Source organism: Papaver somniferum, chromosome 1, assembly GCF_003573695.1.
Source record: "Papaver somniferum cultivar HN1 chromosome 1, ASM357369v1, whole genome shotgun sequence".
In the NCBI taxonomy this organism is placed as follows: Eukaryota; Viridiplantae; Streptophyta; class Magnoliopsida; order Ranunculales; family Papaveraceae; genus Papaver; species Papaver somniferum.
This window is the reverse complement of record NC_039358.1, coordinates 236,631,945-236,658,283: the sequence shown is the minus strand read 5'-3', so window position 1 is coordinate 236,658,283 and position 26,339 is coordinate 236,631,945. Positions and strand designations below refer to the sequence as shown.

Sequence of the window (26,339 nt, the reverse complement as noted above, 5' to 3'; positions counted from 1 at the left end):
GAATTCTAAGAGTAATTAAATGTAGAAATTTTAGATTAGATTGGAACCATTAATGGGTCATTTCAAGGTGGAAATTCTGAACTTAATTTCTTTACTTCCCAATATATGATTTTGTCTGTGTTTGCCGTTTTTGGTGATCCTAAATCCAATCGATAGTCATCGTAACAGTTGAAATTGAATCTAGGTTCTATCATGTAAAGAATAAAGTATCTAGTATAAGTTCTGAATGTTTTCCTGCATCTAATGAGCATGTTTCAATCTGTTTATCTTGAGATCGGTTTTCAGATAGTTAAAGGCGATGATAGTTCACATGCCAGGAGCTTGAATATGAATATGTTTTCATTCCCGGTGATAGTTAAGAACTCTAGACGGAAAGACGAAGGAGCTGGCATGCAGTTGCAGGGCAAGAAATTGTGTACCAGGGGTGGGTGATATATGTGATTGCAATCTTGAACACTGTTTCAGCTGTAGTTGGTGGTATATCTGGCTCGAATAGAAACAAGTAACTTTTTGAGAAAAGCATATTTTCTTTCAGCTAAGCTCCGACTTAAAGTCTTCTTTCCTAGCTTCAAGTTCGTCAAGGAATTTTCCTACCTTTGAGACCTGGGAAATGCTTATTCCCTTGAGTTGACTGGTCGTTCTTGTTTTGCTCTGCTGAAAGATGTTTTCTTGGTCATCTGTAATAACAGTTCTGAGAAATGTTCATACCGTTAAGTTTGGTGCTCTCTTTAGGTCCACATGCTTGCCTTGTAATCCTGTAAGAGAAATCTTGTCTAAATTTCATGTACTATTGTGAGTATTAAATGAGAACCATCGTTTGGGGCATACAAGAAAATTTTGGGGCATATTGAATAAGACAAAAACATGGTTGGAAATAGTGTTTCTAGGGTATCCCTTATCCAACCTATTTTCATAAATGCTAAAATACCCCTGAATGATTAGTGTTTAATTAGTGTTAATTTAATTGATTAGTTGTTAACGATTGTAGTTAGGATTAGGGTTTAATTTAGGATAACAATTTGTGGATTAGATTCTTGGTTAATGATTGAATTCTCAAGTTAATGATTGTATTCAGAACATGTTCTGGAATTCTTAAGTTAATGATTTTATTAAATGATTAGGAAGGAGTGAGTCCTGGAGCTGGTGTTTATTCAGTGAAAGATTAGCTAGGGTCTCCCCAGCTGATTTTATGGAAAATTCCGGCAAGCAGTATTTATAATATACCATATAAACTTCATACTTTCCTTGCCGAAATATATGATTTCCATATTTGTTGAGATTTTTCCGCATAAAGTTAGAATTATTGGTATTCTACTTACAGCTAAGCTCTATCAACCATATATAACAAGCAGTATTTGCGTACAATATAAACTCTATACTTTTCTTCTGCAGCAAGTAATATCTAGTGTGAAGATGGTTAACATCAGACCTCTCTTGTCTCTACCTTCAACATTCATCTGTCTGTGTCATATCTATAGTATTCAGCCTGCTCGATCGTGATTCGTTCTTCTTCTTTGATCAATCGATTTGGTAGTCAAGATGGTTAATACAGATCTGATCGATAGCCTCGGAATTATAGGTAACATCATATCTTTTGGTTTGTTTATTTCGCCAGCACCTACGTTTTATCAAATTATCAAAAAAGGAACAGTAGAGGACTTTTCTCCAAATCCTTATTTAGCTGGAGTTCTGAATTGTCTACTATGGGTTCTCTATGGTTTACCTTTTGTTCATCCACATGGTGCTCTTATCGTTGCAATTAACGGTATCGGTCTTATGATTGAACTCACCTACGTTTGCATATTCATAAAATATGCAACCGAGAAAGGAAGGCGTTATGTGATGACAATGTTGGCTGGTGTAGCTGTTTTCAACATTACAGCAGTGCTGTTCACTCTGCTGGTGGAGAACAGATTCACGACAATCGGAATTTTGTGCGCCGCAGTCAACATGATGATGTATGTTATGCCACTCGACAATCTGCCTCAGGTTTATGAAACAAAGAGCAGCCAGTATATGCCGAAATACCTTCTGCTTTTCAATGCTCTAAACGGTGGGTGTCAGTTAGTTTTAGCACTTCTCCGTTTGGATATCTTTTTAGTGGTAACTAGTGGGTTCGGATTTCTTCTTGGTTTAATCCAAATCGGAGTATGGTGGTGGTACAACAACACACAGCCAATGGAGGAGGTAGACGATGGAGATTGGGTTGATGTCTCTCATTCCATTCTCAAAGACTCGGTTAAGAAAACTAATTCCATGGTGAAAAACGAATGAACAAATTGGGGTTCAACAAAAACTGAATTTCTTTCATCTTTCTTTCTTTTTTTTTTTGAAGTTAGTTTAATCTTTTCTTAATGTTGGTAGTCATAATTGTAAGGGATTTCTTCGTAGTTTTTAATTTTTTATTGATGCAAATTTCATGAGATTTTATTAAGTAAAACATAACCCAGAGAGGTACATTTAACCATAAATATGAAAGATCTACAAAATGTTGATTTTTTGTGTGTATGAACAAGCTTATTGAAAAGAAACACAAAAATGCAATAGTCACTTTCCTAACATATCATGCCCAGAAATAGAGCTTCCAAAATCCAGGTTTGATGTAAAAGAGAAATTTCAGATTTCCCATCCTTGAGTATGAAACCCAAAAAGTTTTAGAAGAAACTAATAAATCACAAATTTTGTTTTTTCCAACTTGAAGTGCATCTTTTTTTTGTATATTGTGCATCTCCTACCAGCATCCACAAAACCTTGACAAAAAGATGAATCACGGATAGTTTTCTGTCTAAGATTTTCATACAAACTGCCGCATTATAAAGAGCATTCAGCTAGCTAGTTGCATTTATACAATCTTCAACGGTTTAACAGCAGCAGAAGTAAACTCTCATTTCCTGCTTGCACATACGTTCTACTAGTAGCCCTTGTTTCCACGAATTCTAGCTCTCATATCAACCTAAAGCAACAAAAAAAAAATCAGCTTATTAGTAGAACGAAGGCCCTGCTTGGTGTCCAGCGAAAATTTGCAGGCTCACTGAGTTTGTAGCTTCTCAAGAATTCACAATAATTTGTGCAGAAACACACAAGAAGAAGCAAACTTCTCTGCCAAGAATTTGCAATAATTTGTGCAGCATACTAAGCAGGGTTAAAGTAACACACAGCAAACTAGTGTAATTTCCTCAACCTAGATAACTAGTGAGTGGGCGAAAACAAACAGACGAAGTTAAGCAGAATATGGGAGTGGTTCAAAGGCTTTTTAGCTACTTATTCCGTGGATAATTTTGCAGGCGAACTGAATTTGTAAGAACAAAAAAGAATTCAGCATATTCTCATTTGTAGAATGAAGGCCCTGCTTGGTGTCCTGCGAAAAGCAGGCTCACTGAGTTTGTTGCTGCTCAATAAGCCCAACATTCACTACAAAACACATCCAATTTGCAGAAACACACAAGAAGCATACTTCTCTGCCTGGAATTCACAGTGATTTCTGCAGCATGCCAAGCAGGGTGGCTCAAAGGCTTTTTAGCTACTTCTAACAGTGCTTGTTCTGTGGGTACTTTTAAGGATGCTAACAATGCTTATCCTGTTATAAAAGAACTGTGCTTGGTAGTTTGAGCGTCAGTGATAACATCTATCCGTCATGCTAGGGTACACATGTATTTTGGGTAATTTTCAGTTGCTAAATTTAAGACTTTGAAATTTTAAAAGGGCACAATTATCAGTTCTCCTAGCAATTGATGAGGTATTGTTATGTCTAATGTTCTTCCAGAATCTTCTCAATATGTATAGGGAGGTCAATTTTAGGACTGATCCCATTCCAAGACCAGCGCTAGACTAAACTTTTGAATGAGCAGGTTGCACGCATCGTATAATGAGATATCGTGAGATGTACAAACTGAACTACAAACTTTGTTGAGTGGTTTTTCGCCTTCCTATTTCTCCTTGGGCATTAACTTTCATTCAGCGCAAGCAAATGAAAAAACAGAAACAACACAGAATGGAGAGAACTGAATTAAACAAAATGGGCCTTATTCCTCTTCTTTGTTTAATCTACACTCTAGCAGGATAAGGAATCTCACAAAGATCTTATAAATCTCAAGCATTCATCAGATGCTCTAGTGTAAAACGAAATATGGCCTTTGCATTCCTGCACGCCCATCCTGGCAAACTCTGGTTCCTAATCTATCAACAGGTTACAATGAAGACTTATGAACAAAACCTAAAATCTAAAACCTTGGGTCACATTAACAAACTACGTGTAGATGACATAAGTGATGCAGTAGATATACATTAGCCTGTTGAAATTGAAAACAGAACTCATTTCACGACTGCACCAGCCATTTCAATGAATCAACCTAATAAGCCTTTATTATACACGAACATAACACACTTTCTACACCAAATTGGTTAAGCCTTCATTAAACAACCTAATAGGTTAAGGCTTCAATCTCAGAACAGAAAAAACGAACCATTTAAGGAATCAAATTTCCCTAGCAAACAACATAAATATCATACCTGGCCTCTTTTGCAATTGAAATAAGTCTCTCTTAACCCAATACACTCAGCTGAAATAGATGGACACTTCTCACCAGCACATTCTTTGTATGATCTCTTCTCAACCTACGTTACATATACTGTTAAGATTTTCCTAATCAAAAATATGATGAACTCATACTATTTAAACCCTAACTATCAAAAGAGTAGAAATTGATAAGTTCTCCGTCAAATTTCACAAAATTAAACAGAACCCATGCTGAATCATCAAAAACCCACATCCTAAAACACATCAGTTCAATCATTGATGAAGAAATTCATCATGATAATCAATGAAAAGAAGAAAGGGCGAAGAGAGAAAGAAAGAAAGGGGGTTTTTAATGAATAAGAAGTACCTTAATACAGTCAGTTTCACTTAAGCACTTGACTAGTTCCATCGCTAACCCTTTGCAAGACTTTGACATTTCTTCTTCTTCCTCCTCTTCTTCAGAGATTTCAGAGCAAAAATTGATTTCCAGACTTTAAAGTTTCTGGAGAAGTAAAAGAAAAGAGGGATGTTATTTAGTAAAAGATGGGTGTTAATTAGCAACAAGATGGGTGGTAAAAGTCGAATGTTATAATGGGCTTTGGTAAATGGACAATTGAAGAAGCCTATTATGGATCCAAGTCCAACAGACCTCTTGATTATTGAGAGGAGTCAGAGGACCCTTTCGAGTATTGGATGTGTCGTCAGCTTCTGTTCTTGCTTTGTTTGGAACGGCATTCAGTGGTGGAGCCAGACTTTGAAAATGATGGGGATTAAAAAATAATTACACACACATTAGTGGGCTAAATTTAACGATTAGGTGGATTAGATATAAAGTATGTTATAAAATCAAGGATTTTTTTATGGTTTTGGAGATCTTAGGGGGCTAAAACCAGGGTTAGTCAATCCTTGGCTTTGTCCCTTACGGCATTTTATCAATCTGTCTTTCAACAAATATTTGCTAGATTAAAAAATATGAAGAATAGGAAAAATAGAATGTTGATCTGCGATGCTGCTAGATAAAAAATGTTCGAGCAACATATGAGTAACAAATTTGTGCTTTGTTTCATCCAGTTTTATTTTTATTTTTTTTCTGGACAAATAGTATGCCCAGACGACAAGGATGATAACGACAATTCCCCAAATGAAAATCAGTTGTCCAATGACCACAAGAAAAAGCAGAAACACAGGCTCTGTTGGATGCACCAAATGCTATTAGATGGAAATCAGAGTGTTTACAATACACTTGATTGGCTACGGGCTATCTAAGATCAGAATCAAGAACGACTAACATAGCTGCATCTTTAACAATTGAATTTCCAGTTCAAATTCTTTAGTCCAGCAAATCTTTACAATAGAATTACAAAGATGTACATAACGGACAATGAAAACTGAAGAAAAAAAATGCTAGCAGACTTGCAAGATGAGGGTATGAGGATCGAATTGAAGGAGAGATTCAAAAACATAGTGCAGAATTTAAAAACTTATGTACCCCCTCTACAAGATTCAACCACAGGAAGTTTACTTGAGTTACTAGAGAGACAACTAATCACATTGATCAACTCAAATGTTCTTATACCTGGTCTTGACCTCGGGCATCTCCTAGCTTGAGCTGGTAATTTCACTTTTCTCTGAATCAAACACAGACTGCTAGACTAGGCTTGTCTGTAAGCTGGTGAATTTGTGACCCAAACATGGACAAGCTGTATCAACTCCAATGTTTCTTTTAACATATTTATAAAAATGACGCCATGAAAGGCCTAATTACTAATTAGCATACTTAAGGAAAGGGAGGGATAACCTAGTGTTTAAAAAAACGACTAGAGCCAAATCAAGGAACCAACAATTCGCACAATTTTGAAAATTTTAACACCGACTGATGAGAGAGGAGAGCCTTGTAGCAGGATGTGTTGTTTACTGCAAAAGTGTCAAGGAGTTGAAGTCTTAGCAAATGAGACTTCAAACTCCTCCTTTGCCATAACAAAGATACCCTCAGGCAACCTGCCTATTTCTGTTGTAAGATGCACAGCTTGAACTCCATCAAGGGGATATTTAACACCCACAAGATCTGCCATTAGGACTCTCGACATCAGGGACGTGATTTTTGAACGCAAGATGTTGGTTCTGTTGCTGGTTTTGTGTAACTTGGAGAACAATCTGTAACATAGAGCAACACAATTGGGTTTAGGCAATTATGTGAGTTGAAACGTGACTTGCAGAACAAAAAAAATCCATCGCAGCCAACTAATAAACCAGCCAAGTAGGTTAATTTTTTATGCGCACAGAAATTATTAATTGAAAGCTCACATTGGTAATCAGTTGACTTTGTTTTGGCTGCAGCATAGTCTCGTCCATGTGGAATAACCCAACAAACCGGTTCTTCCTTTGCCAGGGACTGAAATGCTATGAGATATAATCCCCTTATAGGTTGTTGCTCGCCGTAGTGTTGAAGATGATCAGTTAGCTTGTATGGCATAATCCTCTATAAGTTGTTGCTCGCCATGGTGTTGAAGATACCCTGTTGCAGCCACTGCTTACTGTTCTATAGGTTGTTGCGCGCTCACCGTGGTGTTGAAGATGCTATAAAAAAGATCCTCTATAGGTTGCTGCGCGCTCACCATGGCATTGAAGATGCCATCAATAATACTTGGTCAAACAGCCCTTAGTTCAGATTCTGCATAAAAACACCAGCAGAAACCAAACAGAATGTTAACTGGTTTTGACAAATGAGTATTGCTGGCTTTAATAAAAAGCGGGAACAACAACTTCGACATTTTCTTAACAAGTGGTTTATCTTGCTGGGATATATGTCAAATGACCAATCAAAGTGACATGAAGCCTACTAGCAACCAATTTGTTCTATGCACATTAGATAAACAAAACAAAAGGGTATGTTATGTTCCATTACATCTGATCAGGTGAATTCATTTTATCTAAGATGGAAGATAATTAACTGGATCTTCAGAAAATTGGATTTTGTAATAGAAAACTGGATAATTAATAGCAAATTTGATTAGAAGGAATCACAAAACGTGATAAAAGAGATACAAAACCTGTATTGATGAAATTGAACCATTAGTTGCATGACAGTTGGAACATGGATGCAGAAACCGACTCAGAAATCATTCATCTTCAGCGTATTTAGGAGCTGACCCTCCAGCCAGCGTGTCAGCTGACGAGGTACCCAAATATCCAGTGTCATGAGTCTTTGGGATATTACCATAAATATTTTTTGTTTCCTACCCTTTTTGTCCTGAAAGTCCATATCGGATAATTAGGAATAGTTCTAGGCCGGATTCGGTTTTTTCATGGTAAAGTTTGTCCAAATAAAACAGTTTCTACATTACATGTCTTATATGCTGCCTATGTGTACATATATAGATAGACACATGCATATACATGAAATCAACCAGAACGGCTTCTAATTAATAAGACCAAAATAATAACAATTGAACTGCTTTTATCTACACAAATAATGAATTCACCTGTTTAGGAAGCACTCATTGACTCATACCTCCAAGGAAATCAGCGAGTTTTCCTTCTCCAAAATGTACATCCAGATTGGACATGAGCTGATACTCTTTCGCTAACTAATTATCCCCAGCTGCATATGGATCGATCCCATCTCCAAGCAGTAGAGATATCTAGAAAAAGCCTATCAACAACAACAAAAACATCAGTGAATTTGCTTAAAAGAGGAATGTTTCAACGAAAATCAAAGAAATTTTAAACACTTACTTAAATTCTGAGAGGAAAATATCAAACCAGGGTTTGGGTTTCATGTTCTTCATCATCCATAACCTGAATCTTGATGAATCCATTGGCGGCGGCAGCAATAACAATAAGAGAAGAAAATGAGTTAGGTGCAAAAAAAAAAAACACAAAATTTATAAGGAAACCTAGAAATGATCAACGGCTAAAAATGTTTTTGGTGTTTTGGTAAATGGATTGTTGGAGAAGCGGCCTATTATGGATGCAGGTCCAACAAACCTCTTAAAGTAAAGAATAGAGTAATGGGGCCTTCCAGCTTCCCGTTCTTTGCTTCAGGGACAAAACTCAAATGATAATGAATTTAAATCACATATTTTGATCCACCATCTTCTTATAAGTCCCTACAATCTACTGATTTAAATTTCAGTCGTTAACTTTTGACGGATGATTTTCAATGGGGTAAAAGGTGGTGTTATAAGTCTTAGATGGATAGTTCAAGAAGCCTATTACAGACAGACCTATTATGAAACAGGCCGAATTGGAATATACCCAAATGAATTGGGATATACAAATTTTGTTCCCCACCATAATAATGGGATAAGGGATGTTCAATATGTACAAAGTTACCTAATCACCCTACTCTTAATAATAATTAAAACTAATCCTCTTTTGGTTATAGATCCCTCGTTTCGTCCTCCTCCTTCTTCAACTAAATGATCAATTCTTTATTCTCCTTATATCTCATCATTTTTAAACGAAAATCTCATCGATTTTTCATACGGTCGTCATGGTATTTTTTTCGTCGACCATGGCGATTTTTCGTATTTATTTTCAGTTGTCATGGTAATACACTAAATAGCGTGACGACTTTCAAAAAGTTATTTTTCTGAAAGTAACATTTGTGTAGTATGAATAGTCGTCAGGTTTTGAAAAGCTAAGCCTTGACGATTAATAACTCCCAGAAAACAAGATTTGCTTCGCCCAATTTTATTGTTGGTCGTCATGGTTTTATGAAAGAAAAAAAAAGTGTATATCTGGTTTGCTTTTTATGGGTCGAGCATGCCTACTTTTCATCCTCTGATTTTTGAAAATGTTGATTTCTTCTGCAATTTGGAGAATAAAACCATTAAACAACTATGCATCCCCCTTATTAAAAGTGTTTGGCTTGTGTGGTTTAATTTTCGTTACAAAACCAATTCTCAAAACAATTATTTTTCTCAAAAACCTTCCAACAAAAAAGTTCACTAATGAAAACAAGATTTCGTAACTTTTAATTCAACTAATTAATCAAACTAGATTAACTAAACTAAACAAGTTGATTAATGGCAGTTTAGACATTTTCAAAAATAGATGACTAGGGAGCTTTGGGTTTTACTTCCTAATGTCCCTATTAATCTGGGTATACCCTAACTTCGTTAGTATTTTGAAGCCTTTTAATTAAGTAACTTTTATTTTTTTTGAAAGCACATACAGAGTGACATACGGGACCTCTTGAGAGTAGGGAGGACCCTTTTGACATATTTGGAAAAACAGAAGTCCGAAGAAAAAAATCTTCGTTTCACAAAAGGTTAATGTTTTTCATTTTAGAATTGTGTACCAAAAATTAATTTTTGACTTTTTCTACTTCGAAAAATCAAAAGCAACTTTTAGAGTGATATCAGAACAGTAAGAGTCGTACTAGTATTGATTAACAAACTTGAAGTAGAAAATACAGGACTCGGTCCTTTATATAGACAGGACAATGATTGAAAACATACATCACATGTGATACGTAATAAATGCATACTACAGTATCCGTACAGTATAGCCAGGCTGTCAAGTATCTGAAAAGAAGAAATATCAGCCATAGGATGAGTCACAGGATGATCTAACATCCCCCCTCAAACTGAAGTCCGTACAGCAGGCATCACTTTGGTCTTCAAAACACTGAACTGTGACTTGGAGAGACCGTTAGTAAATATATCAGCTATCTGATGAGAAGTATGAACATAAGAAACTCTCAGAAATCCAAATGAACAAGATCACTGATCATGTGATAGTCTACCTCAATGTGTTTGGTGCAAGCATGAAAGATCGGATAGCAGTAAGATTGCCAGCACCCTGATTATCACAAAACAACTTGTAGGGCAGAGAAACATGAACGAACAATTCTTCAAACAGATAAGAGAGCCATAAAATTTATGCAGCGGCATTAGCTAAACCACGATACTCAGCCTCTGTGGAAGAACGAGAAATAGTCTGTTGTTTCTTGGATGACCAAGAAACCAGATTACCACCAAAAAAAACACAATATCCATAGGTTGATTTACGAGTATCTGGGCAACCATCCCAATCACTATCACTGTAAGCCTGTAAGTCAGAACAATTACCAGAAGACAGTGTAAGCCCCTGACCAAGAGACCCTTTGATGTAGCGTAAAATCCTCTTAGCTAGCTGAAGATGGATGTCTGTTGGACAATGTAAGAAATGACTGACATAGTTAGCTGCAAAGCTAATGTCAGGTCGAGTGAGAGTGAGGTATTGAAGACCACCCACCAAACTTCTAAAAGAAGTGATATCAGATAAGGCTGTTCCATCACACACTGAATCCCTTTGACCTTGAGCAACTGGAGTTTTGCATGGATTACATCCCAACATATCATGTTTCTTTAGAAGATCCAAAGAATATTTATTTTGGGTTAACAATAACTTCTTAGCTGATGAATCACAAGTAGCCTGAATACCCAAGAAATAATGTAATGGGCCTAGATCCTTAATAGCAAACTCACTGTTGAGAGACATAATGAAGGATTGAAGAAGCTCTTCTGAAGAACCAACTAGAATGATATCATCAATATAAACTAAGAGAATCATCCTTGCAACTCCTTTTTGATATATGAACATGGAAGTATCACAAGCAGAATTGGAGAAACCAAATTTAAGAAGATATTGACTGAACCTCTCATACCATGCTCTTGGTGCTTGCTTAAGACCTTAGAGAGATTTCTGAAGCAAACAAACATGTTTTGGATGTTGAGGATCCACAAAGCCAGGTGGTTGTTCCATATAAACAGTTGCAGAAAGATGGCCATGCAAAAATGCATTACTAACATCCAAATGTCTTATAGACCAATTTTGAGATAAAGCAAGACTTAAAACACATCTAATAGTGGTGGCTTTGACTACTGGACTAAAAGTCTCTTCAAAATCAATTCCATCAACCTGATGATAACCCTTAGCTGCCAATCTAGCTTTATGTCTCTCAATAGTGCCATTTGCATTTAGCTTAGTCTTAAACACCCATTTATAGCCAAGTACATTCATAGAAGGATCCTAAGGAACATGAATAAAGGTGTTGTTATTTGGAAGAGCTTCATATTCATTATGTATTGCTTTGATCCAAATAGGTTTCTTTATGGCTTCTTTAAAAGTTTTTGGATCAGAAGAATGTAATTCTTTATTAAGTACAACAAAGGGAACAAGATGTTTAAGAGCAGAATTTACTACAAAGTCCTTAGAAAAAGAGGTTTAGGTAAATGAATACCATATTTAGACCTTGTGTGCATCCCTGAAGAAGTATAAGTATCCTTTGATGAAGCAGTAGGAGAAGCAATAGGAGAAGACTCTGCTGGTGAAGTAGTATTAGACTAAGTGGAAGAAGTATGCAGGGAAGAAGAATCCTTTGATGATGCATTACATAACTCAGGTGAAGAAGTATGATGAACTGGAGTATCTTTTGGTGACTAAGTACATAATTCAGTGGAGCCAGAAGGCTGTACAAATCAGCTGATGAAGGAGAGGAAACAACATGAGCATCAAATGGAAAATTTGTCTCATCAAATACCACATGAGTGGTAACATAAATTCTCTGAGTTAGTAAATCCATACATTTGTAACCCTTATGATGGATATTGTATCCTAAGAAAACACAAGCTGTGGATTTTGGGCTTAGTTTATCTTTCTTATAAGGCACTAAATTTGGATAAAAACGGCATCCATACACTCTGAGAATATAGTAATCAGGTTTAGAATGATAAAGTGCTTCGTAAGAGGATTTGTAGTCTAATACCTTAGTGGGTAATCTGTTAATGAGAAACACAGCAGCTAGGAAGGAGGCAAACCAAAATTTCTTGGATAATGAGGCATTAAAAGATAAAGTATTGCCAACCTCTGTGATGTGTCTATGTTTCCTCTCTGCAGAACCATTTTGTTGATGAAGATAAGGACAAGATATCCTCAAAGCAATACCACAATAGTCAATAAATTCCCTGAATGGAACTTTGGTAATCTCAAGTCCTCCATCACATTGAAAGTATTTGATTTTGACATTAAACAAGTTCTCAAAAAGAGACTTAAACACTTTGAAACATTTAGTACAATCTGATTTATTTTTCATGGGATAAATCCAGCTGAATTTAGCGCAATCATCTACAAAAAGTATATAATATCTAAAACCAAGATGAGAGTGCACAGGTGCTGGTCCCCAAATATCACAATGAACCAGTACTAAAGGGGTGGTAGACACAGAACCAGTAGACTGAAAGGGAAGACATTTGTTTTTACCTAACTGACAACAACCACAAACTGAAGTAGAAGATTTACTGCATAGCAGCAACAACTTCTAGTTTTTGAAGTATCTTCTGAGCAGGATGACCTAATCTTGAATGCCACAAAGTTGAAGAAGCTAGAACTGAAGAGAGAGCAATATGTGAAGTAGAAGAAGTCTTGATAGGGTATAAGCCATCCTGCACTTTGCCTCTAGCCAGAATACGGTTGTTCTTCAAAGACTTGATTCCATAACCCCATGGATAAAATATAAAAGCACAATGATTATCTTTTGTGAACTGAGCAACAGATAATAAGTGGTGTTGAAGAGGTGGCACATATAAAACTTTATGGAGAGTAAAGTTATTACTTGTAGTGGACAAAACTGAAGAACCTGTTAAAGAGATAGGAAGAAGCTTACCATCTCCTACCATTACTTGTTCTTGGCAAGAGTGAGGAGCAGTGTGGTTGAGAAATGTGGAGTCATTTGTCATATGTCTAGATGCACCAGAGTCAGGTATCAACACAGGACCAGCTGTACTTTATCCCCAGTAATCTCCAGATTCAAAGTTAGAAGGAAGTTGCACATTGTAGTCGAATTCATTATGAAACCAAGGAGTAGAATCAGCACTACTTCTTGTATTGAGATCAAGACCAAGAAAGGCCTTCTGAGGATGAGGACCACTGTTCTTGGAAGGTATATACCTCTAGGTGAAAGATGTACATCTTTTAAACAAATCTGACAAGGTGGTGCATCATTTTGTTTTTGAGTAAGATGAAACTCATTCTTATTAAAACCAATAGATGATGATGAAGCATTATTGTTGAAATTGATAAATCCAGGAGGTGCACTAGGTTTTCTAAAAGAAGAATTATAAGATGAGTTGTGCTTTTTGACATAGAAGGCTGCATTTGTTGGATCAGAAATAAGAGAAGAAAATGAATCTGTATCTTATTCCTTTAGAAATTGTTCATGACTGATCAATCTAGAGCGTAATTTCAGAGAAAGGAAGTGGAGGTTCTCTATTTTAAACACTTACCACAAAGTCAATGTACTCTCTGCCTAAGCCTTTAAGTGAATACATAACTAGATCTGCATCTGGAACAGGTTCACCAATCTCTGCAAGTGAATCGGAGATATTTTTGAGTTGATGTAGGAACTCACTGATTGTTGACGATCTTTTCTTGATAGAATGTAATTGAGATCGTAACATAGATTTTCTGGCGAAAATTTGTTCAGTAAAGATTTTCGCAAGATGCAACCATTTTTCCCTTGCAGAAACTTTGCCAAGGAGTTCTGATGATAAAGATTTATCAACAGAATCATTGATACATGATCCAACAAATTTATCGAACTGTAACCACTCAAGATAATGAGGATTTGGAACCTGAGTATTGTTAAGCATGATCACAGGTTGTTCAGAGGGAGTAGAGCCATCAACAAAGCCATAAGGATTGGTACAAATAAAAATTGAAGCCATCTGATCTTTCCACACAAGATAATTCGAACTATTTAATTTTTCAGACACAAAATTTGCAATATTAGGAAAAGGAATGCTAAATTTACTTTGAAACTGAAAAGAATTGTAAGCCTGTTGTTGAAATTGATGAGTAAATTGGTATTGGTATTGGTGTTGTTGTTGGTGATATTGGTGTTGTTGATGTGGTGATTGTGGAGACGACACAAGTTTAGGCATTTGTTGTTGTAAAGGTCGGTATTGTTGAGAAAAGTTGTAAAAAGTTGAAGTATAAGAGGGAAATTGAATCGGAGTATGGTGTAGTAAAGATGGAGATATTGGAGAAACAACAGGTGAGATCGGAAATGTAAGAGGTGGAGTAGGTAAATGAGATGAAGAAGGCGGTGGTTGAGTAGATGTAGAAGGTTGAGACGAATTTACAGGTTGTGATCTGTTTGGAGAAGATAAAGGTGGAAACAAGCCATGATTGTTTAATTGTTGGTAAGATCAGAGATGTGAAACAACGGAAGAAGCTTGAAGATTTTGTGTAGTTCTTGTCATTGAAGAAAGTGGCAGGTTTAATGGTGAAGGTGCAGGATCAGAGAGAAGTCAGAATTCTCTTTTGATATCTGATACCGTGTAAGAGTTGTACTAATATTGATTAACAAACTTGAAGTAGAAAATATAGGACTCATTCCTTTATATAGACAGGACAATGACTCAAAACATACATCACATTTGATACGTAATAAATGCATACTATAGTATCCCTACTATATAGCCAGGCTGTCAAGTATCTAACAAGAAGAAATATCAGCCATAGGATGAGTCATAGAATGATCTAACAAAAACAAAGCCTTAGATTTTTGATATGACACGAGCTCCCATTTCTTTTTATTCTTTTTGATTGATGGAAAGTATGCCCAAATAACCAATAAAATGACGTATCCGCTGTCCAGTAACAGCAAAAATTGGAAAAATAGAAACATAGAGGTTCTGTTAGATGCATCAATGCCATTTGATGGACTCAGTGTTTATAATTGGGACAAATTTTAAGGTCCAAGTCTGGGATAATAAATCCAGACCTTTAACCATTCCCTTTGCTAGAGTCATTCCCCTCTCTACCGTTCATAGTTTTTATAATGGCATGTATAGAGCACACACAGGCAGTTGTTATGGTGAATTTTCTTTGCTTGCTAAAGGTTTGCTTGCTAAAGGTGAAAATCGTAAAATTATTTTTTGGTTCCATATCAGAAAAATAAAATTATGAATTTTGTCGCCAGTCAGTATCAGATAACATGCAGTATGTTTCGGTAGTCTGTACTTACCGAGATCAAGAATGTCTCTAATATTCTTTCAAGGTAGACATAATAACAAATGAAAAAAGGAATCCCTTGTTCAAATTCGGTGAAGACTTGCAAGAAACTTAAAATGGAAGGATTAAGGAAGGATGTAATGAAAATGAACTGAATGCATAAGAGATAGAGGGAAGGAGACCAAACATGTAGACGTTTACAAAGGAGGGTATCAGGCTCAAATTGAAGCCTTTGATTCAAAAACATACTGCAGATCTTAAAAACAAATGTAGTTCAAGAACAAGCATGTTACATACCCCCTCTACCAGATTCAACCACCCGAAGCTTACTTGAGTTACTAGAGGGAAAACAACTAATGTGATAAACTCAGATCTTCTTACACCTGGTCTCGATCTCGGGGATCTCCTCGCTTGAGCTGGTAATTTCACTTCTCTCTGACCCAAACACAGACTACGCGACAAGGCCTATCTCTGAGCTGGTGAATTTGATTCAGTAACCCAAACATGGACAAGGTGTGTCCGACTGATGAGAGAGCAGAGCTTTTTAAGTATGTTGCTGCATGGTGTGTTGGCTTCACGCAAATTGGAGCACAATCTGTATCATGGAGCAACACAATTGGCTTTAGGCAATTATGTGAGTAGAAACGTGACTTGAAGTAACTAACTAATAATGAACAATGGACGTGTGCGGAAGAAAAAAAATCAGCCCAGCTAACTAATGAACCATCCAAGTTGGTAAAATTTTTATGGGCACATAAATTATAATTGAAAGTCTTGGATTTGATGATAATTCCCTTGAACAGTAATGTTCTCCAGGGACCAATATATATAAAAACCTTGATAATATCTTTTGTCATTACAGCCTAAGTAAAGGGAGATAATCTCCCAAAAGGTAAATAAGGTAACAGGATAATATAAAGTCTATCACACCCCCTTAGTCTGAGCGGGAGAGGAACAAACGCTGAGACTAGAACGAAAACGAACAAATAACTGACGAGGAAGCCTCTTGGTGAAAATGTCAGCATACTGGTTCTCAGAGGGGACGTGTAAGACTTGAATGGCACCAATACGAACTCGTTCACGAACAAAGTGTATATCAATCTCCACATGTTTGGTGCGCTGATGTTGAACAGGATCTCCAGACATATATATCGCACTTACATTGTCACAGTAAACAATGGTAGCACGTCGTAGAGGTAGATGAAGCTCTAGAAGAAGGTTGCGTAGCCATGTTGTCTCAGCAACCGCATTTGCTACCCCCCGGTATTCCGCTTCAGCACTGGATCGAGAGACTGTTGCTTGTCGCTTGGAGGACCAGGAGATGAGATTGTCACCAAGAAAGATACAAAAGCCAGATGTCGATCGGCGAGAGTCAGGACAACCGTCCCAGTCAGCATCAGAGTATGCTGTTAGGCCAGAAATAATGGAAACCAAGAGGAACAGTCCGTGGTTGTTAGTGCCCTGAAGATAGCGAAGGATTCGCTTGAGGGCATGCATGTGAGGCTCACGGGGGTCATGCATAAATAGACATACCTGCTGAACTGCGTATGCAATGTCCGGCCGAGTAAAAGTGAGGTACTGAAGAGCACCTTCTAGGCTTCTGTATAGAGTAGGATCCGAAAATGCTGGGCCAGAGGTGGCACTGAGCTTGGAATCGGTGTCGACCGGAGTAGCCACTGGATTACATTTTGTCATGGAGGCACGCGCGATGATGTCATGTGCATATAATGACTGAGACAAAAATAATCCTGAGGATGAACGAGTAACTGTGATGCCCAGAAAATGATGTAGTGGACCAAGGTCAGACATAGCAAACTCTCTCTTCATCAAATCAATAAAGCGGCATAGGAGAGCATCAGTAGAGGCAGTCAAAATAATGTCATCAACATATAAAAGTAAGTATGCCGTTTCGGATCCTGATTGATAAACAAAAAGAGAGGGATCACATACACTACCGCGGAAACCACAACTTGTGATGAACTTGGAAAATCTCTGAAACCATGCACGGGGAGCCTGCTTGAGGCCGTAGAGAGATCTACGTAATCTACATACGTGATCTGGGTGATCAGGGTCAACAAATCCTGGAGGCTGATGCATACAGACTGTCTCAGTTAGATCACCATGAAGAAAAGCATTCTTGACGTCTAGTTGATGTATGGGCCAAGATCGTGATGTAGCAATAGTGAGAACCGTACGAATAGTAGCAGGTTTAACAACCGGACTAAACGTTTCAAAACAGTCAACTCCAACTTGTTGAGACTTGCCATTGGCAACAAGACGAGCCTTGTGTCGCTGTAAGGTTCCATCAGCATTATATTTATGACGAAACAGCCACATAGAACGAGGGGGGGAGAGATATGGCATCGTGGTACAAGTTCCCAAATATTAGTTTTCAACATAGCATTGTACTCGTCTTTCATGGCAGCATTCCAGTTTATGTCTCTAAGAGCATACAGGTGAGAGCGAGGGAGGGAGAGATATGGCGAAGGGTTTGGACATGAAGATTAAGACGATTTATAAGGAGGAAAATACCACGAGAGGCACGACAGGTAGGTCTATAAGGGGCTGTAGGTATGGGAGGAGGCGAAGGTATTGTGGCTGTGGGTGATACTGTAGTGGGAGTGGTAGTTGAATTGGAGGGAGTGGGACGATTTTCTGTAGAAGGGTGAGTGTAAGCAGGAGGTGGCAGGGTGTTGTGCTGGGAATTAGTGGGAGTAGGAGTGGATACATAGTACGGTGAAAAAGGTGAGGAAGAGGGTGGATGGTGGGCTGTAGTGGGAGTGGAAGAAGATGGACGGTGTTCTGTAGTGGGATTGGAGGGAGTGGGACAGTTGTCTGGAGGATGGAGAGTGGAAGCAGGAGGTGGCAGAGTGAAGTGCTGGGAAGGGGGGTAGTCAGAGTGGGAACATGGACAGATGCAGCAGTGGGATGCAATGATTTGTTGTGCAGAGACGTAGGTAGATTAGGAGACAGTAGGGAAGGTGAAGGGGCGGTAGTTGGGTGGTCTGTTGTGGGGAAGGTGTGGAGAGGATTAAGGCGTCTATGAGGTGGTGTGTAGGGCTGTGGAGTAGGATTGGTAGAAGGAAGATTGTAGGAAATGTAAGGGGAATACAGAGGAGAAGAAGAGGATTCATTTTCGGACGGTGTTGGGGATTAGTGAAGGGAAAGACGTTCTCGTCAAAAGTTACATGACGGGAAATGATGATTTTATTTGTGGTAAGGTCAAGGAAGCGGTATCCACGGTGGTTGGAAGGAAAGTCAAGGAAGACACATTTAGTGGAGCGGGGGCACGTTTGTGAGGAGTTGTAGAGGAAAGATTTGGATAACAAAGACAACCAAACGTACGAGGATGGTCATACGTTGGTTGGCGTTGATAGAGAATAGACATAGGAGAGGAGAAATTTAGGATTTTTGTGGGAAGAATATTATGAAGATAAATAGCCGTATGGAGAGAATAGGCCCAAAATTTTGGTGGAACGAAAGCGTGGGACATAATAGTGCGAGTGATATCATTGACACGGCAAATCATGTGTTCGGCCTTGCCATTTTGAGAGGAAATTTTGGGGCAAGAGAAGCGAAAAACCAGACCATTTTTACGAGCAAAATTGTGAAAAGAAGAGTTGTCAAATTCACGTCCCATGTCGCATTGAAAACTTTTTATTTGACGCTCAAATTGGGTTTGAACAAGAGAACGAAATTCCAAAAGACTTATCATAGACTTGGGATTTAAATTTTAAAGGATAAACCCAAAGATAGTTGGTGAAATCATCCAGTAAGATAAGATAATAACGAAAACCGGTATCAACATGTAATGGAGAGGTCCATAAATCACTGTGAATGATATCAAATGGAGCAAAAGTATTGGAATTTGATTCATAAAAAGGTAACCGAACATGTTTACTAACTTGTCATGAATGAAAAAGTTTAGAATGTTGATCCTTATTACAATGAATAGAATTATTGGTACAAAGAACATCTAAAATAGCCTTGCCGGGGTGACCAAGGCGGTTGTGCCAAATATCCGGCGAAAAAACAGTAAGAGAAATTGGGGAAGACTGTGACGGTGTTTGTGGTGGTACGGCAGAGTTGGTGATAGGGTAAAGCTCCTCGGAACTATTACATCGAAGGATAATCTTCCTTGAACTCAGATCCTTCACATAAAAACCAGCGGGGTCAAATTCAACAGACACATGATTTTCAGTAGTGAATTTGCGAACGGAAACCAAGTTTTTGATAATATCAGGAACAACAAGGGTATTTTTGAGTTGAAGAGTACGAGAAGAAAGGGTTATGAACTTAATACCACTAGCAGTAACTGGAATACTATTGTCATTGCCATTGCCATTGTCAACTAAAATAAGACCGTACATTGATGGAATTGAAAACTTTATGTAAAGTACCTGTATCAGCAGTAAGGTGCGAGGTAGCACTAGTATCCTATAAAAAGCATCATCAGGCGGCTGTAAATGCATAGAGCTATATGCCTCAGCAATGTCAGTGGGCTGCAGAAGTTCAGTCGATGGAGTAATGTACGATTGGCCATGATTACGTCCAGAAGATCGCCCACGGGAGCTGGCATGACGCTGGTTCACAGCAGGTGGCCGGTGCCAGGAAGGAGCAGTTGGGTATGGGCATGGGGGAATGGCCCAGTAAGGTGGCCAGTACTGTTGATAATCTGGCTGTAGGTATGGACGTGGGCCTGGTGGAGTTGGCAGCAACGGTGGGCTTGAGCTGGTAGCAGCAGTTGGGCCTGATCCGGTGTGGTGAGCGTGCTGCGGACGTTTGTCACTTTGCTGCTGACGATGGATTCTTCTTCCATTGTTGGGCTGATGAAGGCGTAGTGAGTTGCGATCTGAAGGAGCAGCAGCAGCAAGTGCGGTGGGTGCAGAGGCGAGTGAGTGCTGTGGACCCCGAATTTCCTCAGTACGCAATTGAGATCGAGCAGCATCGAACGTGGGCATGGATTGTTGGATGAAGGATGCCACGGTGTTGTACTCCTCCGTGAGAACATTAACCAATTGGATAACCAGTCGTTTATCGTTCATTGGAAAATCAAGGTCACTCAATCGATCGGAAAGTGATTTAAGTTTATCACAATAATCATCAACACTAGCACAATCAGAAAACTTGAGATTTACAAACTTATATTCAAGATTTGCAGCACGGCTTCCTTTGTTGTCTTGAAACAGTGTTTTGAGATGGTCCCCAATCTCCTTTCCGGTTTTGCCTTTCTTGAGAATGGTAAGCATAAGATCCTTGGTCATGGTAGCAAACATCCATTGACGACAAAGGGCATCTAGCTGTTTTTCAGTTTCGGCATCAATATCCGTAGGTCGTTGTGAACCATCAATCAGAAATAGCAATCGTTGAGCTTGAAGATGAACATCGAAAAGAAATACCCATGAGGAGTATTCATCTTATTTGATATCTAAGATAACCGGAATCAAGGATTTGATGTTGTTGATGGTAAAGGCCGGGTGAGTGGATTTCTTATCACCTGCCATGGATTTCAAAGATTTTTTTAGAAGAGGTAGGATCGTGTAGGGGCTCACATTGGGAATCAGTAGTGTTTGTTTTTGCTACATCTCAGTCTCGGTTGGAATAACCCAACAAACCAGTTCTCCCTTCGCCAGGGCCAAAGACTTCGGCTATGTCGCTGTTCTCAGAAATTGTTAATTTCATAAGTAAACAATTATGTTTTTGGCCACTCAACATATGTTATTTAACAATGGCAGGAAGGGATGAGGGGAAACAAAGTGGTGGAGCATGTTGGCTGCATGTAAGTCTGGTGTCTGTTTCAGTGTTTTCTAAAGACAAAGTGGTGGAAACGTACTTGTTGCTTGGCTTCCCAGCTGAGTTCAGCTGTAAGTGAGTCAATGCAATTCGGATCTTAATTCTGTGTACATGAAACTAAGACAAAGTCATTGTGTATTTTTTTTGGTCTAGCTGCATCTCAGGTGGACTTATCAAAATCATGATCCTTTACCAAAAATAAGATAATACAAAATGTACCTGATCCGGATTCCAGAGTCTCAGTCAGACGCCTACAATTGTGTCACAGATCTAACAGTGAAATATAGTTTGTTCCATTGTTGCTCTCCGTTAGGTGCTATGGCATAATCCTCTATACGTTAGCTGCTATGGCATAATCCTCTATACGTTGCTGCTCGCCATGCTGTTGAAGATGCTCGGGTAGCTTGCATGGCATAATCCTCTATGTTCCTCACCATGGACCACAAGGTCGAGATCTGGAATCAGAGGATACCTCATCGTCAAGCAGCTGAGATAGCTAGCAAAAGCCTATCAACAACAACAAAAAAACATTAGTGAATTTGCTTAAAGGAGGAATATGCTGATGAAAATCAAAGAGATTTTAAACACTTACTGAAGTTTTGAGAGTAGATATCATTATGCTGCTGTGATGATTCAACACGCAAAATCAAACCGGAATTTGGTTTCATCTTCTTCATCCATAACCTAAATCTTGGTGAATCCATTGGCGGCGGCGGCAGCAACAGCAAAAGATAAAGAAAAAAACTGAAAATTTATAAGGAAACCTAGACACATGATCAACGGCTAAAAATGTTTGGGTTTTGGTATGTGGATAGTTGAAGAAGCCTATTATGGACCCAGGTCCAACAAACCTCTTGAGAATAGAAAGGACCCTTTGAGCTTCCCTTGCCAAATTTGCTCAGGACTAGGTTACGAGTTAGGATTTTGCGGGAAGGATCAAATAATGCCGTGAACATACATCCATCTCAATGATTTAAGAGAGGCGAATAATCACTAAATGAAAGTGAACTGAATGCATACGAGATAACAAGGACCGGACAACATCACTCATGCAGGGCCGGCCCTGAGATTTGGATGCCCCGAAGTCATGGTAAAATTGTTGCCCCATCCATCCTGGTACCCGTACACATTTGAGATAAGCTGAGCGGCACAATTTTTCTGTACATTTCCACTTCAATAAGACCACTGATCACCAACTGTAATATGATTAATAGGAAGTTCATTTTAATATCCATGTACGATGACTGCCAATAACCCTTTCCGGCAGCCAATCAGGAGAACAATAATTCTTCCTTGTTAGACATGCCAATTGTGTGCAACACGGACAACATTGAGCACGCCAAAACTTACCAAACTACTACTATTTTGCAAAACAATCCTTACAACCATCCCTTGAGTTATAAGTCTTCCATATAGTTTGGGTGTAAATAATCACTTATCCAGCACAAAGGTACGTTCCGAACTTGAAAGTTTAATCACTTATGCACATACCTTTCTAGCAGATGTACAATAGGTACTACCAAATCAATCAATCACGAAACCAATCACCATGATCTGCATAATCCAAAAGCGCATGTTGGCAAAAAACCCATTGTTGCCAATTTTCTTAAAGAAAACCACAATCCATTTGCAAGGGAAAAAATTCTCCTCCCCACTTACCAGGCATTTGGGCAAACAATTTATGTGCCTTCCAAGACACAGAAGTTTTGATAAAATCGAAGATTCGAAGTAGTTTTTGAACAAATACAAAACAAGTAACCAACAAACAATGGAAAATTTAAGTTTAACAGAATTGAACACTTGAAGTTTCTACCCTAAAATATTAAATCGGGGATTCTTTTTAGAAAACTCAAAAAAACTAAATTGAATTTGTATCATGATTGTTGTATCTGTATAATGAATAATCAATTTTACATGAGTAATAGTTTAACTCGCCATTAATGGTGGTCGACGTAATAGAGAGGGAGAAAGAGGGATTTAGAACTGTACATACCAGAGAAGATCGATTGAGGCTAAACAAAAGTTTGTTTCTGAAATTTTTAATTATATTTTTATAGTGGGACTACTAAGTAAAATATTTATCTATAATGTGCCCCTCATTTTCTTACGAATTCGTCCCAATGTTTATCTATAATTACATTTTAAATCAGTTTTTCTTTTATTTTAGCCATGACACCCCTAACTTTGTTGCCCCCGTTGGGCGCTGCCCCAAAGTCAACCTTCGTTGACTTTGCCTCAAGGCCGGCCCTGCACTCATGTATACGTTTACAAAGGATGGTATGTGTTGGAATATAGGACATCTATATTAGCCACCGAGATCCAAGGTGGTTAGGCGCGTGTGCAAAGAAGATATAAAGAAGACCGAAGACCAAGGGGGAAAATACGATTTAGTCCAAAAACCAGTCCATAAGTACGGTTTAGTCCAGCCCGAGTCAACTAGGTACAAATTAGTCCAAAATATGGAAAAATACACAAATAACCCTTATTATTTACAATTTAGTCCAAATATTTGCAGTTTAGTCCACAGTGACTCATAATGATGTCAACTATTTTAAATAATACAAAAATAATTTTTAAAACTCACAAAATTTATATATTCGAAAAGCTATTTCTGATAGCTACAAAAAGAGTACCCATATCACTATATAATTTTCAGTTTTTAAAAATTTTAATTTTGGCTTCATTATTTGACGTGTACAAAAAATATACATGCACAAATTTTACAGTCATTTTTTACATGTGCACCACTTTGTACACATCCACAAAAAATGTATGAAATTGGTCATTCATATCGACACATATTTTATCATCGGAATTACACTGGTCCACCAATATGACACCCCTGCAAAACATGTACGAAACAGTTTATTCATAATGACACACAAATTTATTTTTTTATGGAAAATACACTGGCGCATCAATATGGAAACTCAGATGCACTAGTATATACACACCTACCCCATATTTTATAAACATAACATGGAAACTCAGATGGATTTGAACCATCAGCCTCCACAAACATTATGATAGGCTTGGACGCTCTACCATTTTGAGCTTGTGAGTCCCTAAATTAGATGCATAAACAGGTGTACAACCATGTACACATCAACTTGCGGATGTCAACATAAAATTTCTAAGAGAACTTGAGTTTGAACTTCATCCACATTATTTGTAATTTCTTCTATGAATTGAAGGACTTTCCTTTTATTCTCTTCCTGGTAATGTTCATCAGCATCACTAATGCAAGTTTAACTAATAGTAGCACTAATATAGGTTTCGCTATGCTACTGTTGTTTACAAGGCGACAGAATTATCTGTTGCATCTAATGTGTTCATTATCACTGATCTGGATTTTCTGTGGAGGCCTGAAGGAGTACTAATGCATAAAAACTATAACAATCAATATCTACTCGTTTGGTTTTCTAATTAAAGCTCAGATCTGTGTCTCAATCTCGAATTAATCGCTCCTAGTTGTTCTGTAAAATAGTAATAGTATAGGGACGAATCTAAAGATAAAATGATACAGTATGTCTGAAATGTCATATACTGGATCCGAAATATTACATGTCAATCCCACGAACAATTGGCCATCCTGAGGTTGCAGGGAAACCCTCCCTTTCAATCTGATCAACATACCTTAGTCAGTAAATTACAAAGCTAAAGACACTTACATCTGTTTTTCCTTAGCGCGTTTTTCCTTGTCAGCATCTCCACCATTTATTTTTTGCTCACTCTCATCTTGCTAATCTCCTCTTCCTAACGAACGAGCTCTTCATCCTCTTCAAACCAACAACCTCTTGATAGGCTACTTCAACTATATTACTGTAAAATGAAATAAAAGATTGGTTTGATAACAATATCCCTATTATAGCAAGGTACATAACGATTAACAAATGTACAACTATGTACACATTGATAATCAACATGTGTAAAATTATGTACACATTAAGAATCAAGATGTGTACAAGTATGTACACATTTTATACCTAAATGATCTTATCTTTCCATGTTTATCTTAATCAACAAGCAACCTGGAATATAATAGCACAACAACGAATAATACCAACCACCAAGTAAACCTTATTCCAAGTTCTCTTGTACCTAGACCGGCAAGGAGATGAGTGATAGCATATTATCTTTCAAACCCGGAAGTTTCAAAATTATCTTAATTGGAATGAATTAAGTCATATACAAGAGCACAAATGTTGATAAATAAATAGGACACATAAAATGAATTGACCACTCAGAGTTTTGATTAACTACTCCGACTTACCGTTGATAATTGAGTATAATGTATAAAGCCATACCTAGGGGAACAAGTAATGAACCTGAAACTTCCATTTTCTCCTTAAATTTCACCACAACAACTAATTTTTTCTCTCACTCTTTTCATGTCTTTGAATTATTGATGATGTTTATTCCCTGAAAGTGTGATTTCTTCCATAAAATTTCCATTTTTGAACCTAAATTTTGTAGATCTAGAAAAATATGAACAGTAGCTAATCTTCATGAAAATTTCTTGAATCAACAAATTACAGGAAGGATAAATCCTTTACTCGTTCCCTGTTTCTAGCGCCATTATGTAGTTGCAGGAAATCCTACAACACACCCCTTGTAATAATTTGTAGATCTAAACATAAAAATGATGATAAGAATGCTAAAATTGTAAAGAGACACAAGGTTTACGTGGTTCGATCAATTTGATCTACATCCACAGGGTTAGGTTTTACTATGATTATTTGTAATTACATCTTGATTACATCTTAATTTCCATGTTTACCTTAATCAACAAGCAACCTGGAATATAATAGCACAACAACGAATAATACCAACCACCAAGTAAACCTTATTCCAAGTTCTCTTGTACCTAGACCGGCAAGGAGATGAGTGATAGCATATTATCTTTCAAACCCGGAAGTTTCAAAATTATCTTAATTGGAATGAATTAAGTCATATACAAGAGCACAAATGTTGATAAATAAATAGGCCACATAAATTGAATTGACCACTCAGAGTTTTGATTACC

The 26,339-nt window shown here is 37.7% G+C and overlaps 4 protein-coding genes across 4 annotated transcripts; 1 reads left to right on the top strand and 3 right to left on the bottom strand.

Annotated features, from left to right (window-relative positions):
* Positions 1 to 1,539: 1,539 nt before the first annotated feature.
* Positions 1,540 to 2,274, top strand: LOC113273241 (bidirectional sugar transporter SWEET7b-like). Its single transcript, XM_026522994.1, has one exon. It carries the CDS (start codon positions 1,540 to 1,542, stop codon positions 2,272 to 2,274), a length of 735 nt encoding a protein of 244 aa, XP_026378779.1.
* A 246-nt stretch (positions 2,275 to 2,520) lies between these two features.
* LOC113338929 (cytochrome c oxidase assembly factor 5-like) lies at positions 2,521 to 5,034 on the bottom strand. The gene is made up of 3 exons (XM_026584323.1): positions 4,884 to 5,034; positions 4,510 to 4,614; positions 2,521 to 2,953 (listed from the first exon to the last, which is right to left on the bottom strand). The coding sequence occupies exons 1-3, from the start codon at positions 4,950 to 4,952 to the stop codon at positions 2,912 to 2,914; spliced, it is 216 nt and encodes a 71-aa protein (XP_026440108.1). The 5' UTR covers positions 4,953 to 5,034; the 3' UTR covers positions 2,521 to 2,911.
* Positions 5,035 to 10,402: 5,368 nt separating this feature from the next.
* On the bottom strand, positions 10,403 to 11,077 carry LOC113273232 (uncharacterized mitochondrial protein AtMg00810-like). Its single transcript, XM_026522987.1, has one exon. It carries the CDS (start codon positions 11,075 to 11,077, stop codon positions 10,403 to 10,405), a length of 675 nt encoding a protein of 224 aa, XP_026378772.1.
* An 8,351-nt stretch (positions 11,078 to 19,428) lies between these two features.
* LOC113273219 lies at positions 19,429 to 22,007 on the bottom strand. Its single transcript, XM_026522977.1, has 3 exons — positions 21,906 to 22,007; positions 21,533 to 21,820; positions 19,429 to 21,017 (listed from the first exon to the last, which is right to left on the bottom strand). The coding sequence occupies exon 3, from the start codon at positions 20,794 to 20,796 to the stop codon at positions 19,429 to 19,431; it is 1,368 nt and encodes a 455-aa protein (XP_026378762.1). The 5' UTR covers positions 20,797 to 21,017; positions 21,533 to 21,820; positions 21,906 to 22,007.
* Positions 22,008 to 26,339: the final 4,332 nt, after the last annotated feature.